General features: G+C 36.7%; 1 protein-coding gene across 8 annotated transcripts; it reads right to left on the bottom strand.

Annotated features, from left to right (window-relative positions):
* Positions 1-420: 420 nt before the first annotated feature.
* LOC110780156 (uncharacterized) lies at positions 421-13,447 on the bottom strand. 8 transcript variants are annotated; one of them, XR_008929750.1, is made up of 11 exons: positions 13,221-13,447; positions 12,487-12,756; positions 10,523-10,711; positions 9,863-9,955; positions 9,558-9,740; positions 9,340-9,442; positions 9,058-9,243; positions 3,427-5,543; positions 2,512-2,690; positions 2,113-2,246; positions 421-1,172 (listed from the first exon to the last, which is right to left on the bottom strand). XR_008929750.1 is itself a non-coding variant. In XM_021984591.2 (11 exons), the coding sequence occupies exons 2-11, from the start codon at positions 12,715-12,717 to the stop codon at positions 1,157-1,159; spliced, it is 3,600 nt and encodes a 1,199-aa protein (XP_021840283.1). In that variant the 5' UTR covers positions 12,718-12,756; positions 13,221-13,445; the 3' UTR covers positions 421-1,156. The 8 variants fall into 8 exon arrangements, 4 of the variants coding, with proteins under 4 accessions (XP_021840283.1, XP_021840270.1, XP_021840278.1 ...); XR_008929748.1 differs by having other exon boundaries at positions 421-897; positions 987-1,172; positions 2,113-2,690; positions 13,221-13,445; XR_002531373.2 differs by having other exon boundaries at positions 421-833; positions 987-1,172; positions 2,113-2,690; positions 13,221-13,445.
* Positions 13,448-15,214: the final 1,767 nt, after the last annotated feature.

The raw sequence follows: 15,214 nt of genomic DNA, 5'->3' as shown, positions 1-15,214 counted from the left end.
GGGAGCACATGTAGCATGGTAGACTTACCCCTTTTTTGTGAAAGGTAGGGAGAATATACTTAAGATCGAGTCCCTCTGCACGAAGGTCACTCCTAAGTAATCGTTACAGATAATAGAAAATAACTACTGGCTATTACACGGATCTATATACATATTTCCACTACCACTAATAAGATGTCCTATATTTTTGCATTTAAACTTACAAACCCATTTTAATATATTAGTATAGAAGATGGTATGTATTAAAGCACCATGTGGTATGATAAACTTTCTTATAAACGTTTTTTTTTTACCGTGTATTAGTATATAGATGGTTTGAGTTAGGTGATGTGACACACAACCTCACATTTACTTAACTAACAAACAGTCTTTTAGAAGAAAAAAAATGTAAAGAAAATTAAATGGAAAAAAAAAAACACGGAATGATAATCGTTTTTTCTTTTCCTCTTTTTTTTTTTTCCCCCCTAACGAGTGTCCATGAACACTTGTTAAGCCAAGTATACTAAGTATTCATAAGGAATTGATAAAAATCTATCAAAAACAACTGTCCAAAAATTTACCAACTTATAAATGGCTTGCAGAAAAAAGTTGTAGAAGATAGGGAACTAACTGTAAGTTCCATTACAATGGTGGCTTAGAGATTACATTACAATTACAAATGTTATCTGCCATTCCAATAGGCAAAACAGCCCTTAGCATTGAAATTGAATCATGTTTCCCCCCCCCCCCCCCCCCCCCAAAAGCCCTGTTATAAGCTCCTCAGATTCTAGACCAGAAACCTGATTCCTGAAATTTTCCAGCTTCGAAGCTCGATCTAATCCATGGGGGAAACCCTAAATGATGATGACGATGATGATGATGATGATATCAATTATGTTCAGATCGATCCCTCCATCACTGTTGATCAGAGTGGGAATGGACCAAAATCTTCTTTGAAAGAAGTGACTGACTTTTAAGGTGCAAAAAGCTCAAGTAGAGATTTTTACCTCTTATAGAATGCGCAGGAACTGCATCGAACATCCAAAGATTTTTGGCGCGCGCAGAAGGCTGTGGTCAACTGGTCACAGGACTCCAGAATATGCTTTACTGGCATTGGAGATGCCCAAGCAGAGCAAAATCCATGTATTAGGGTTTCAATATTCAAGTGCCCAAAAGATCAAACTCCGTCACCACTGCAAGTTCAGAAAAAAGAAGTCACCAAAAGCCGGATATTGTGGACTATTTGGTGGAGCGAGTCATCAACAATCCACATTATATTTAGGCTCCGTTTGGTAGGGTGTAAAATGTTTTCATAGAAAACGATTTTCCCCTTCTCAATCATTTTGCGTTGTTTGGTTTGGCAAGGAATGGAAAACAATTTTCAATAACTCCCTCAAAAGTAGAAAGACCTTTTTCATTTGAAAGGGAGGGAAACCAGTTTTCACCTTTCCTCCCTCTCCCTTTTCCCCTTCAATCTTCACCATCTTCTCCCATTTTCTTTTAAGGAACCAAACAAAGGAAAACTAGTTTGAAATTGTGTTCTCCCTTAAAAAGTGTTTTACATGGAAAATCATTTTACACTGAAAATGTTACACCAAACCAAACGGAGCCGTACTTTCCGGAAAATGATTTTCCTATTTTCCTTTGTTTTTTTAGGGTGGAAAACAACTTTATCTAAAAGAAACCCAACTTTCCTTTTAAAAAGAAGGAAATGCCACATTTTCCATCCTAATCCCTTACATTTCCTTTTCTCTCCTTTCATTTCCACTTCTATGTTCTATGTTCTTTTTCTTTATATTTTTTCTTGTAAGGATACAAACAAAGGAAAACTATGTTCCCTTGAAAATTGTTTTCTTGAAAATTGTTTTCCATGGAATATCATTTTCCTTTGAAAATGTTCTACACCACACTATTAAGTGTATTAACCAACCCCTTAAGTTCAGCCATCATATTAAGGTGGAAGATAAAAGCATGGTAGATTCAAGTTACACAATACCATTGACAAAAAACACTTCACGAGGAGAAAAGGGAGCAAAATAAATGCAACAAGATCACCTCTATCCATGTCAATGTTGGAATTTGGAATAATTAATCAATATTATACTTAAAATGGCATCCAAGTAAGCAATTTACCGCAAGAATCTTGGGGGAGAAGCATAGTCCGGTGAAGGAGGTCCTGTATCCCCTTGATAGTTTTGCAGTTGTTCTTGTACCTCATCTGTTCCTACAATTTGCTCTCGTCCGGAAGAACCAAACTGGCGTTCAATCTGGGAATCATAAGTAACTGTCTGAGGATAAGGATAAAACATAACAAGGGGGGGAGGAGCATGAGCATGAGCATGAGCATCTCCAGATTGAGAAACCTCATTATGGTATTCAGAACGTGTTTGATACACCGAGTAATCTGTATCATAACGGCCATTCCATGTAGATTTTGAAGTGGATGGTTCTTTTGGGAAGCGATACAACTGATAGGAATTTTTCCGGAAGGAATCAAAATGTCTATCAGTTTGGGAATCACTAGCAACTGACCGGTCTATCTTCGAGTTTGGCTTGTCGTTTCGGTATCGAGGTTGAGCACGATTAGAAAATCGTGGTTTTGAGCTGGGATTCCAATTTGCTTCCCTTTCCCCGTGGTGCTCGTTCCTGTCATGTTTGGAGTCCCCTTGATACTGTCTGGAGGTAGAATATTGTTGATCTCTGAAAACCTTCTGACAAGAATTTTGAGGGTTAGATCAGATTATGCACAAATTATAATTCATACTGTCTTCAACTCTAAAAGTACAAGACAGAGACATATCACAAGTGCATAACCAATAACTAGATGCAAACTGATGCAAGTTGTTTTTAATAACAGTTCTTATGATTAAAAGGGCAAACCAGATAATTATCCAGATGTACCTTCTCTAACTCCTTATGAATCTCTCTCTCTCAAAAAAAAAAAAAAACTCCTTATGAATCTAGATTGAAAGAGAGACAGCTAATCAAAGAACAACTTCTATGCCCAAATCCCAAAGAGTAAGAATATAGACAGGACATAACATAGTGCAGATATCATGTTCAACCTGAAAAAACTTAAAATCACAGATATATCAAAATGTAGATTGTTTAAAGATTACTTTATTAGGAAAGGAAATAATGAGACCTCAAATTGAATACTATATTCACCAACCAGAAAGCTGCTAACACATCTCAAATACCCGAGGGTTCGAATCCCTCTCTTTCCGTTTCCATTGATAACTGAATCTTACTATTTTATTTAACTGGTTCTTGTGAGTTTTTGGGAGGTCCATTGGTATAACAAATCCAATTTGATGAAAGGTAAGCAAAATCTTTCAGTCACATTCAAAACATGAAACATAGGAAAAGGCAAATATTAATGCAGACCATTTAAGTGCGTTCTAACCACCAAACACAAACAATAAAAAGCTCCAGGAATTGTCTTACAGGATTTGGAAAGTAAGTTCCTGTTCCATTGCGTTGTTTAGGTAATTCTCCACCATATTGCCTTGAAACACTAGCAGGTTTAACGGAACTTGGCTGCTGAGCTTCTGAAACAGGCACTGGATGAACAAAGACATTGGAATTCCCAGAATATGGTGATCGAGGAGCATCAAATGGGATATTTCCCTGCAAATGTACTGGTGGTACATACACAGAGGGAGGATAGAAAAAAGGATGCTGAAATTGTGGATTTTGACAGAGACGCCCATACTGGAGATTCTTCCAGTGGCTAGCAAAGTCACTGTTGAAAATGTCACGCTCACACTCATCATCTTCTCTAGACGTAATCCTCTTTGTTGAGCCACTGCTATTACTACGGCTCGAATGCTCTACCCCTTTCGGTGAATCTGAGTTATGGCTAGACTGAGTCAAGCGAAAGGTAGACTTCTCCATTTCTGTATCATCATGGCTGGAAGATGCAGCAGAGGTTCCCGTTTCAGCACCCATATTGTATACAGGTACCATTGTCACAAATGGCACAGGTAATCCAGCGGGATAAAACGCAACCGGTAAGACTGGATGATTATGACTCATACCTTGTTGGGGACCAGGACGTACCAACATAGGAGAAAATGGATATACTGAATTTTGATAGCTCATATGAGTCTGCCTAAATCCAGGTAGCTGATGAACCTCTATATGTGAGGAAGTTGATGAGGAAGCAGATTTATCATCAAAATCATCATAAGTATGATCAACAGATCCTTCATCATCAAGCCATCGACTATTAACCACTGCAGTGGGATTTTTTGAAGAACTTGACTTCTTTGTCCCTGGGTATCTCACTGCGTTGTTTATTTTGGAGGGTTTTACATCCCAAGAACTGTCAGAAGATTTTGTCTTATAGGAATTACTAGGAGAAGCAGGTGATAATCTAGAACCAGCAGTAGCAAATTCCTCGCTTTCATGATCACTCTCTCTCATAGAATCAGCTTTTCTGTTTGTCCAGTAACCATGTTCATCATCCAGATGATTGACTTCTATTGATGCTGATCCACCCCTATTCAATCCCCCCCTTATTTCTTCTTCAGGTGTGACTCCGACAGAAATTAATTGGCGATAAGCAGGTCCCACAGAAGTACGTTCAGGATGATGAATAACTTCACCCCAATCAGACTGAGGAGCTGCCGGATTCAATGGCCTTGTGCCAGTATATTTTTGGGGTCTAGTTCCCGGAATAGAAGGTGAGACTGTAACAAAGTGATGAGAAGCTAGATTTACAGGCATCTGCACATGCCCGCCATGTTTCTGAACCCCAGAAGAAGACATCAGGTTCACAAAGTCTTGTCCCTCCTGGAGTCTCTGACTTGATTCATCAACTGAAGAAACTACGGGTTTCGCAGAACCAGAAACAGGTTTCCTTACGTAGCAATTCACAACAGGATTCGTCATCATGCCAGAGCCTCTCATTCTTCTATTATACTCAGACCTCGAACTGGAGACCTCATTTACCCTTTCCTTGGCCGTATTATGCCTCCGTAGAGGTGCAGCTTCACTAGACATGTTCGTCAGTTCAGGACTAGAAGATGTCCTAGCAAACTGAGGTGTGGCATGCCCTTTACTTTGCAAGATATTCGCCATGGAATTTCTCTCTCTTTCATTTTGTTGCTTCTTAGTAGGATTTTTCTTCTGAGTGTAATATTGATCCCAACCAGAAGACAAGTGAGTTCTTGATTCTCTCTCATGATCCTTCTGCGCAGGAGAATGCAAATCTTTATGCACGTCCATGGCCCCAGCTATCTGATTCGCATGACAGATACTAGGCTGCATTGAAAAATCAACAGAGCTACGGGATTCTTCAATCTGAGGATACAGACTTAAGTTCTCTGTTGGATTATCAACAGGTTTATGTTTTCTGCGATTCCCGTCATGTTTGGAGTTGATCGGTCGCATGTGAGATGCATCAGAAACAGGAGTATCAGGACATTTCCCATGTCTGTCCCATGTGTTCACGAAGAACTGGTTCACTTCAGCCACTATATTCTCTTCCTGGCACTCGAGTATTCTAGCTAGCTGTTGGGCCCCAAAACTGAAGGCACTGCGAATTCTATAGAAGTTACCTGAACATATACATAGAGGTGAATCAGTAAGTGTAAACAACAACAATGAAAAGGACACAGTCATGGTCAGAGAACAAAACTAAGGAAAAGACAAATGGACTGTGCAAAAGATAAATTCAAATAATTAAAAATCAGACATGCCCTGTCTGGCTTGTCAAAGCCCGAAACACAAACACACATTGTCATTCACTCTTTTGATTATTTCCTTTGATGAAACATATGCTTTGAACTTGTTTTGCTTTTTTTCTCCAAAAAAATTCTAATACATTTCAGGCACATCATTTTAAGCGTCCCTACATGCATTGGTTACATTAGTGCTCATTCTGCTTCCTCTCCCTTGATGCTTTTAGCAAGTCAGTTATCTCATCATCATCATCATCTTATTATTACTTGTGCTCTCATCATATAAAAGCCCTTCCTTTGTTATTACCATCGTTATGACTACTACAAGTGCAACATCACCACCACCAGTAATTACTGATGGATTGTTAGCTGTTTAGTAGAAATGGCTATATAATCTTAACCTTTCAAAGATATCCCACAGGGTCAAGATGGTGGTTGCTTTAGTGAAATGAAGGAGCAAAGACGGTATACCAGAAAGTACGAGATAAAGACAGAAAAACACTTGAGCACAATTAAAAAGCTGCATAAATAAACTATCAAAGAGAAACGATATGTTCACACTTCACAGAATTGCAAGGAAATAGCGCTGGCAGATAGACTTCTGTAAGCCACAAGGAATATAAGCAGAAAGAAACAGAAGCATATAAAACCAGAAAGAATTTCCATGTACAAGCAACATTAGTATTTAGAAGAATGGAAATCGGCAGAATGAAATGCCTGGCCCTCGCCGGAAATCAATTTAGGCGGACTGGTGGAATTTAACCTACTTCAATCCCACATAAAAGATGGCATGACTCCACTTTCAAGGATGGCAAGATGCAAGTGGCATTTCTTTTCACTCTCTAACACCCAAATTTTGACAAGTCACTCCTGTTTCAACTAGTCAACCACTCCAATGCAGGCACTTCTCGAGTTTCCTTCTCAACAAAAACGCTTATAGCTAAATGGGTTTTTTTAAAAAAAAAAAAAATCAGCAATTAGCATGCATACAAACTCAGTATCAATATGAAACTTGACTCAACCTAGCTCAACTCGAGCATGAATATAAACAAGCAACTTTGACCCAAGCGAAGCTCGAACAACCAAAAGTAAAACGAGCCAAGCTCGAACAAGCAATCTAAAAGCTCACGTGAGTAATTCTTATCAAGCTTAGCTAGAAGAAGTTAATATTCGACTGACGACTCCATTCGGCTCATTGACATCCCAAAATAAGTAGCAGTGCCCAGATTAAGAAAGAAGGGAGAAAATAAGTTTAAGGTACATGGGAGTATGCAGGAAAGAGTGCTCTTTTTTCTGGTAAGATCTCCCTGGGACAAGTTAGATTCCAGAACATCTACAGTACTTTAATGGGGAAAAGAAAGTCTTACAGTATGTTTGGGAAGTTGGGAACTCTTGTTTAACGAGGAAAACTGTGTAAATTGTGGAAATAGAAGAATTCATTAATTTTAGCTTGTTTGGTAATTTAAATGGAAAAATGAGGAAAATGAAATGTGTGGAAACCAACATAGAGTTGGCCTCAAGTGGTAAGCAGCTTGATGCCGCTTAAGGGAGGTCTCGGGTTCGAGCCTCGCTGTATGCAGAAATTCTTGTTGGGAGACTCACCCACCATAAGCAAGGTGTGCGACCCGGGTCGGATCCGGATGTAGTCGGAGCTAAGCTCCGGTGAACCGGGTGTGCTATGCGTTAAAAAAAAATGTGTGGAAATCAATTAGTTATATTTTGCCAATTTTATTTTCCACACTTTTCCAGAAGTGAAAAATATGTGATATTCCAATTTCCCCAGTTTTCCGTAATAATTAGCCAAACAAATTAAAATTTAGGGATTTCTACATATTTCTCCAGGTTTACTTTTCTACAGATTTTCATAGTTTTACTTTTTCTCACATTTCCAAGTTAACTTGGTTCCCAAACACAGTGTTAGTCTGCTAGTTCCCTGCGGTGTTAACTTACTATCTTTCTACTGTTCACTTGATTTAAGATTTAGCTAAACCAAACAGATGGAATTGATAACCAAGATTATAAGCTTCACGGAACATGTATTGAATGGAACAAACAGTACTCAAGTCTTCAAGCCTATCTGATCTTGAAATGTCCCTTAACTTTACTGTAACGCTTATACTGACCAAGTCCATTTAATAAGGTTTTGTTAGGAGATTCATACTACATAATTGTAGTCTGAGAACTTGGCCATAATATCATTTGGTTTCTACTTTTGTACATCACCCAAATGTCAAGAATAAAGCAACAATGCTTCTGCAAGCCCATACTACATAAATTACCTAACTTAAGAGTTCATGAATATGGCAGGAACTAAGCAATTAAAAGTCCCAAGAAGTTGATGAAAATTGGCTCCAAGGTGTGCGTGCATTTGATTCCCTCAACAAATGAATAATCTTCTGCTTTCACAAAAGCATCATCAGGTAAGCCATAAACAATGCAGTATCATCAACTTTGAAAAAATATAACGGACAAGCATCCCTTGCTTCACTATGTATGTTTTGATAGGATAAAAGGGAGGAAGTTCCTTTAGTGATCGGGTTGCCCAGCTATTCTTTTAGAGTTTTGTGTCTAGAGCATAATATTATAATTTTATGGTAGATGTACAGGATGTAACTTTATGTGGCCATGTGGGATACAATACTTTCTTTTGCTTCACTTTTCTTCCAAATTTGGGGGTCTATCCCAGCGTTTCCTTAGTGTTTTGCATAGTTAGCACAGCAACTTTTGGTGTTAAACCTCTTAGAGGGCGATACTCAGATTTAATATTGTGGTTGTGATCACAGTAACAATCATGCACTGCAATAGTGTTTGTTATGGTATTGCGCAACAAATGGTTGTCACATAACGATGGTTATGACTTATATAAGTCATATCAGCGATCAGCCAGCCTTTAATTGGCCTATATAGGCCTTGTTTTGGTTATATCTGCTCTCTATCAGCCATTTGGTCTATACAACTTGCAAAACCCCTAAATCCCAGTTTAGCACGTTAGCAAACCAATCATGTTGGCAGATATTTAAAACCATTTACTTTATATTTTGACAAACAAAATGTTATTAGAAAGAACGCGAAGTAGATTATTAACTGATTGTAAAGGTAAGAAGAATATATTAACAGATTGTTATCGACAGATATCTTCCACATTGTTCATTTGGGAAGCTACGATTCAGAAAGCTCACAATTAATTGATCTTATTTGCCTCTCAATATATATAGCAGCCTCATTTATTGTAAAAGACCAATCAGAAACAGAAATCATGTCTAAATGCGTATATAGAGAAAATCGATGGTTAGAATGGTATTAGGGAGGCATCAGAATTCAGAAGCAGATAGTTAACAAAAAGAAAACCACTTGTATTTGATAAGCAGCATGCACTATGTCAGTCAAATACCTTTGCTCACACTACGGCCAAGGTTGTTGTTTATACGTAAGGGATCAACAACATTAAAATGTTTGGAAATGAAAGGTTGCTCTTGAGTATCTTGACCTCCAGGTAAGACAGAATATGCTGTATTACAAGCATTAAGAAACATTTTGTTCAGCAGTAACACTGCACCGTCCTTTCGAGGAGGATCAGCTGCAAGTATTCAGACAGAAACTGAACATCAACAAAGAATCATCACTTGGTAAAACCAATATTTGTGGCAATGATAGACTGATAGTTGATATTTACCTGTCATACTGGGAAGAGAACAAATTGGTATTGGACCCCAGAGGCTAATACAAAAGTTGGCCCAATCAAATTTACTGAAGAACTCCACAAAGCGATAGAGCACCTGTGTATGGAAAGAACTACATATGAATTTTTTTATTTAAAAAGACATAATGAATATAGAAATTTATCAAACATCTAGGATAGAATAAAATCATAAGTTAATAACATAAATGTACCTCAAGTGGCCCAGAAAAGCTATTGTTGAAAACATGAAATATATACAAAACCAAGGTTTCCAGAGCATAAGTTGATATAAGCCCGTGATGAGCCCCAAGTATACGGCTCTCATAATAACACCAGGCCTTGATTAATATGATGCTTCGCTTAAATAAATGATTTTGGTTTATCAAGTTGTCAACCTAAAAACCAAAACAAGTAGGTTACAAAAGGCCTCCACTTTCATTTGAACTAATTCAAAATAATGAAAAGAGTCATACTTATTACCATCATAGAGAAATATAACCAGGATATAGAATCACACCTCTTCAAGAAAACAAAGTGTACACAACCCACCAAGCTGGTTGAAAGATATGTCCACCACAATGTTATCTACGAGGCACTTTATTATCTTAACCTGCAAAATTAACCAAAACACCACTGTTCGGTTTACAATTTTTAAGTATTAAAGTTGGCAGAGTAGAAGGTACATAGATGGTACCAAACTCTCATCCTGCATTACTAATTTACTATCAGTAGAATTATATGTTCATTGAACTTGGGTCACCATATTATAGAATCGTGACTCTCATCCAACAAGATTTAGTAGATAGAAAGGAATAATCGAGATTGTTAAGCACATGTGTTTTACAGCCTGTAACTTAATACAGGGCAACAAGGTCAAAGATTAGTTCAGGATAAATGGAGTGTCTTTGTTCAATCAAAGGTGCCACTAACCTAGTAAGAAAACGTGAATGTTAAACCAGGAGTCCAGGACAGGAACCAAGAATTTAAAAATAAAAAAGTCAAATCAAATTACAACAGAGAGGTCCCTGCAAAAGCAGCATAAAATTGTCTTTTATCCAATTAACTTTATGCGATAATCCTTTGCCACAGGACTATACACGCACTCATTAAAGCTTAAATAATTGACTACAAAAGTGATTGGAAGGGATGAGTAAAAATTTGACACTGAAGAAGATACCTCAGCTTGAATGTACTGAACCTCCTTCACCTGGAACTCAGCATGTTCATTCTTTTCTTCCCTTCGCAGCATATCCAGAACGCTATTAGCCCAATTATCTTTCAACTTAGGGTCTTCACTAAAAGCAGTTAAATCAATATCCCCATCAGGTAGATAAGTCTTAAGAGGTACAGAACCAAAGGTAAACACCTGTTAACAAGTCATAAGGCCAAGATAAGAGGGTATGAGTTCCAAAATATATGTTGCCGCATGTACAAATTCAAGAACTTAAACAAATACCAACAACGTATACAACCAGACAACCCACAGGTGCATGCTTCAGACCCAGCTTCATGAATACGTCATGCTAGGATCATAATAAATATTTTCACCAAGCAAGAAAATTTCTCCATAAGATTACGTATCCCTCCTTTAAGACCATGAAATGCTTCACTTGTTCTCCTTATATCCATTTCAGTTCAAAAGAAAATGATGAGGAAGAAAAATAATGCATCCTAGTGTTTCTTTGAAACTCCTTTCATCCAATTTCTGATAATCAAGACATAGATGCTACAACTAGTTTTAAGCATGACCGCATTAGCTCTTATTATGTCAATATGATTACTTAACTAGAGAAATTTATAACACAACAAGATACCATCATTGTAGCTCAGGCTCGTCATCCTTCAAGAAACACCCACGTCATACACTAAGATTCATGCCAAACAATAAAGGACATATCATGTATGCGCATTCATACCCTCGGTAACGAAGAATCTCCCAGCTCAAAATGACCACTGGCAAGACAACCCAAGATTTCAATAACAGTGACAGGAAAGGAAAGACATGTTTCCTATTTTCTACTTCTAAGATTATGTGGAAAATAAACAATGTGGAATCTAAGCAAGGTAATAGGGATAGGTCCTTATGTTATGAAAATTTAATTGCTCGAGACATGCGGATTCGACTTCACCCTGATCACACAAGTCCAAAAAACATGAAATGTTGTGTTCCTATGGCAGATAAGTAGTCCTCTGATTCTAGAGATTTGCAGACAGCAACTTGGCACTAAATCAACCAAGGAGCAAAATCCTTGATGGAAATAGAAGTTCAAAGGGCTAGTACATAATATGACCACGAGCCGGCCCACCATCAAAAAAAGTATCAGGAATTAAGGAAAGGCGACACATGCCACAAAAACCATCCCCAAGGAATAAAAAAAAGTATCCAAGAAGTAAGCAAATGGCAGCCATTGGTCATATGGTTAAATATGCTTCAGGAAACTATTGCTTGGTTCCTCCCAAGAAATTCCCAGTCATTCATTTACTCGAATTTTCCATTAGAAATTTAGAATTCCTTTGTTACAAATAAATCTCATCCTTCGAATCTAAGAAATCCCAGTGCACGTGTCAGGTTCACACTCCCTACTTAATCCGTCATCCACTCATCCCTCCCCCTCCCCTCCAAAAAAGGAAGAAAGAATAAGGATAAAAGAAGCTCTTTGTCCAAATAATATAAAAAACTAAAAGTGCTCCCACTTCCTTCATTCACAGCCCAAGTCAGGCCACTCCTATTTCACATGCATACCTGTATGGAAACTTTTAGATAGGTGTAATAGGTACCGGTTATGCATTCTTATTTTTGTGTGTTTGTGCATGAGAGAGATAAAATTAATTGAGTAGCTAATGAGGTCACGGTAAGTAGCTAATGAATTGAGAGGCTGTATACAAAACTAAAAATACACCTTGAGGTTAAGTTTGTACTTTGGGGAAACCCAAATGCAAGAAGGAAAACTAGGTATTATGCATGGTAATATTACGTAACTAACCAAAGCTAATACAAATACATTCATGAAACAAATTAAATATCATCAACAAATGCCGCGGCATACTCAGCAACTCAGTCTATACATAGAAAAAACTAGATTCGTATCTTATATCCTAAAAGGAACATATCAGAAAGAAACACTTAAGATGAGTGCAAACCTGGCAAGGTACACATTTTCCAATAAGAGACTGCACATAGGTTGCTACAGCAAGCCTACGCTCCTCAGACGCCCAACTCGGCTGAATTCGTGCAATAAGCTCTTTGATTCTCTCTTCAGCTATAGCCCATCTTCCCGGGTCAAGAGGTCGAGTAACTGAAGCAGATTCCTTCAATAATAGACCATTAGGTTGGAAGCTATCCAACCGCACCCATTCACTGTGATTATCCATCCTAATATGGTAAAAATCACTCTACCTGCCTTTTCCTATCTATTTAAAACAAAAATATAGAGAAATAAGTAAGAATTACTATCACATTATAATGCAAAAGATACATTTCCCAATAACTCTATACAACACTAAAATCAATGAGATTCTATCATTTAAAGATTGCAGATATGTGAAATTTGACATCAATCTACATGAACAAACTTCAAATTCTCACTAGAATAAACCCTAAAATTCAGCGTGATCCTCAAGTTACAATCAAAATCAACAAATTGCAACAAAAGCTGATCAAAATGACAAAATCCCTAATAACAGCCATTTTCACCATAAAATCACTTCGCAAAGAAATTGAACAATGAACAACAACAGAATACTTCGAAATTCAATAATGCTATAATCGATGAAATTAATTACAAGAAACAATAACAAAAGCAACGGAAATTCAAATAAAAATTCGAGAATTAAAGAAAATACTTGAAATGAAAAGCGTTAGAAATTGGTAAGACCTGTTGTTAGAAAAGGATTGAATTTGTGGGATGAAGAAGCGCCAGTGTTGTTGTGAAGTAATTGCCAAATTGTGGAATTGAATTTGATCGAAGTTTGACGAAGTTGTGCCGCAAAGTTTCAATTTTTTTTTTTTTTTTCCTGATTTTGATTTTTGATTTTGTTAAGAAAAAAGAGTAGTGATAGCAGAAAGAGGAGAGAGAAAAAGAGAGGAAAAATGAAAGAAAGGGGAAATGAAAATGAAAATGAAAATGAAAGACGAGACAAGGTCAAAGTAATTTCTGTTGGAGTAATTTTTATTTTTTTTATGAGTTTCGGTATGTGTCAACGGTTGGTTTGGTTATTGACGTACGGGAAATTGCTCTTGTTGCTCATTCGCATAAAAAAAAAAAAAAAAAAACCTCATCTGAATCTATTTGAAAATAATGGATAAAATGATTTAGTGATGAAAATCATTTGACTATGGTGCTAACACATTTTATTAGCTAATAGGATGTTTAAATTGGATTTCTCGTCTCTCAACTTTATTTTTTTTCAGTTTCATTTTAATTATCATTATTTTGATTTTGTATTTTTAATAACAAAAAATGTATTGAGTATTCATTTGTATCCTGATAAATTTTTTAATTTAAGTAACTGGTGACTGGGAATAAATTTTAAACTGGAATGAAACAAGTTGAGTGAATAATGAGGGAACAATTAATACAAGAACTGGATAACGTATCAGACAAGAGAGAGAAGAAAGAGCGTTGGTGTGAATCATGTGATGAAAATATTAAATACGTATTTATTTCAATGTACTTCGTATGAACAAAATTGGACGGTTTTTCAATAATATCCCTGAATGGGAGGTGAAAAGTTAAATATGGGAAGAAATGTAAATAAGTTACATCAGCATAGCACTAAATGTATCATCTTCTGTAATAGGAAAAAAAAATCAGGGTTAGAACTTAAGTAAACTGTTGTCCGAAAAAATAATACATTAAATGCCTTGAATTATGACCGTATCTATAACTAAGGAGACAAAATCCTTTATCCCATAAATTGTGTACCAACCTACACCAAAAAATAAAGGGACCACTTGTGTGTCACTTCTTTCCAGTGGTTTCTCGAGGGCTTGTTAAGGAAGGCGGCAAGGGCCAGGGAAGGGGGGAAAACGAAAAGCCTTTTTGGTCCCCTGAGCCGGGTTGCTTGCGAGCTTTCCTTTTCCACCCAAGTGTACGACATCTGCCGAGCTTAGGCCCCTTCTTCTCTTCCCTTTTGATATATGAAGTATGTAATTAGTCAAGTACTTTCTTCCATAACTAAAATTATATTAAAAGCAACCGATGAGAAGTAGTGCATGGATTGTTGGACCAGAAGATTTAGACTCGTAATTATATACTTCTAAGTATATATGATGCAACTTGCAACTGGGATTCTTACAAGATATTACATTTCAACTGAAACGCGTATTTTATGCTCACAACGTGAAAACTAAGACATGATGAGCTTTACGTAACGTCACTATAACAACAAAGAAACATTGTATGTTGAAAGTCAGTAGGAGTTACTTTTTCCTTTACTTAATAATGAATGTCCTTATATTGATCGATATATTGTTCTCCAAATTAAAAAAAATCTCTAATCATATGTATAATTAATAAAAGAGCTCGCATATTCTAAAAGAAATTGAGAACTTTACTTCTTTTATTACATCTTAATTAGTAGAGTGTGAAAATAAGTGAAAAACGTATATCCCACGGGCCACGGCACTATTAATTTGAGAATAAAGTTATATTTGTGTACAAATTCTTAGGTAAGGTACACTCAAGGACAATTTTTTATTTTCTTAATCATTTACGCTCATTTGAAAATCTCTAAATATCTTGAATACATAGCTCAATATATTTTTGGTCGAAATGAGTCAAAAAATGTATTATTGTAGACATGATTGATCGTAAATTACACCCATATTACAAATATTGTTGTACATTTTAATAGCTCTATACGATTT

Source organism: Spinacia oleracea, chromosome 3, assembly GCF_020520425.1.
Source record: "Spinacia oleracea cultivar Varoflay chromosome 3, BTI_SOV_V1, whole genome shotgun sequence".
NCBI lineage: Eukaryota > Viridiplantae > Streptophyta > Magnoliopsida > Caryophyllales > Amaranthaceae > Spinacia > Spinacia oleracea.
Note: the sequence above shows the minus strand (reverse complement) of the source record. Positions and strands in the feature narration are given on the sequence as shown.

What these genes read in the sequence shown, in the direction of transcription:
- LOC110780156 (XM_021984578.2), bottom strand. Translation starts at nt 12,717, where the DNA reads ATGGATAATCACAGTGAATGGGTGCGGTTGGATAGCTTCCAACCTAAT. An exon ending in TTCAGTACATTCAAGCTGAG is followed by an intron (nt 9,956 to 10,522) that starts GTATCTTCTTCA and finishes TTAATTTTGCAG; the next exon opens with GTTAAGATAATAAAGTGCCT. An exon ending in GCTTTTCTGGGCCACTTGAG is followed by an intron (nt 9,443 to 9,557) that starts GTACATTTATGT and finishes TTCCATACACAG; the next exon opens with GTGCTCTATCGCTTTGTGGA.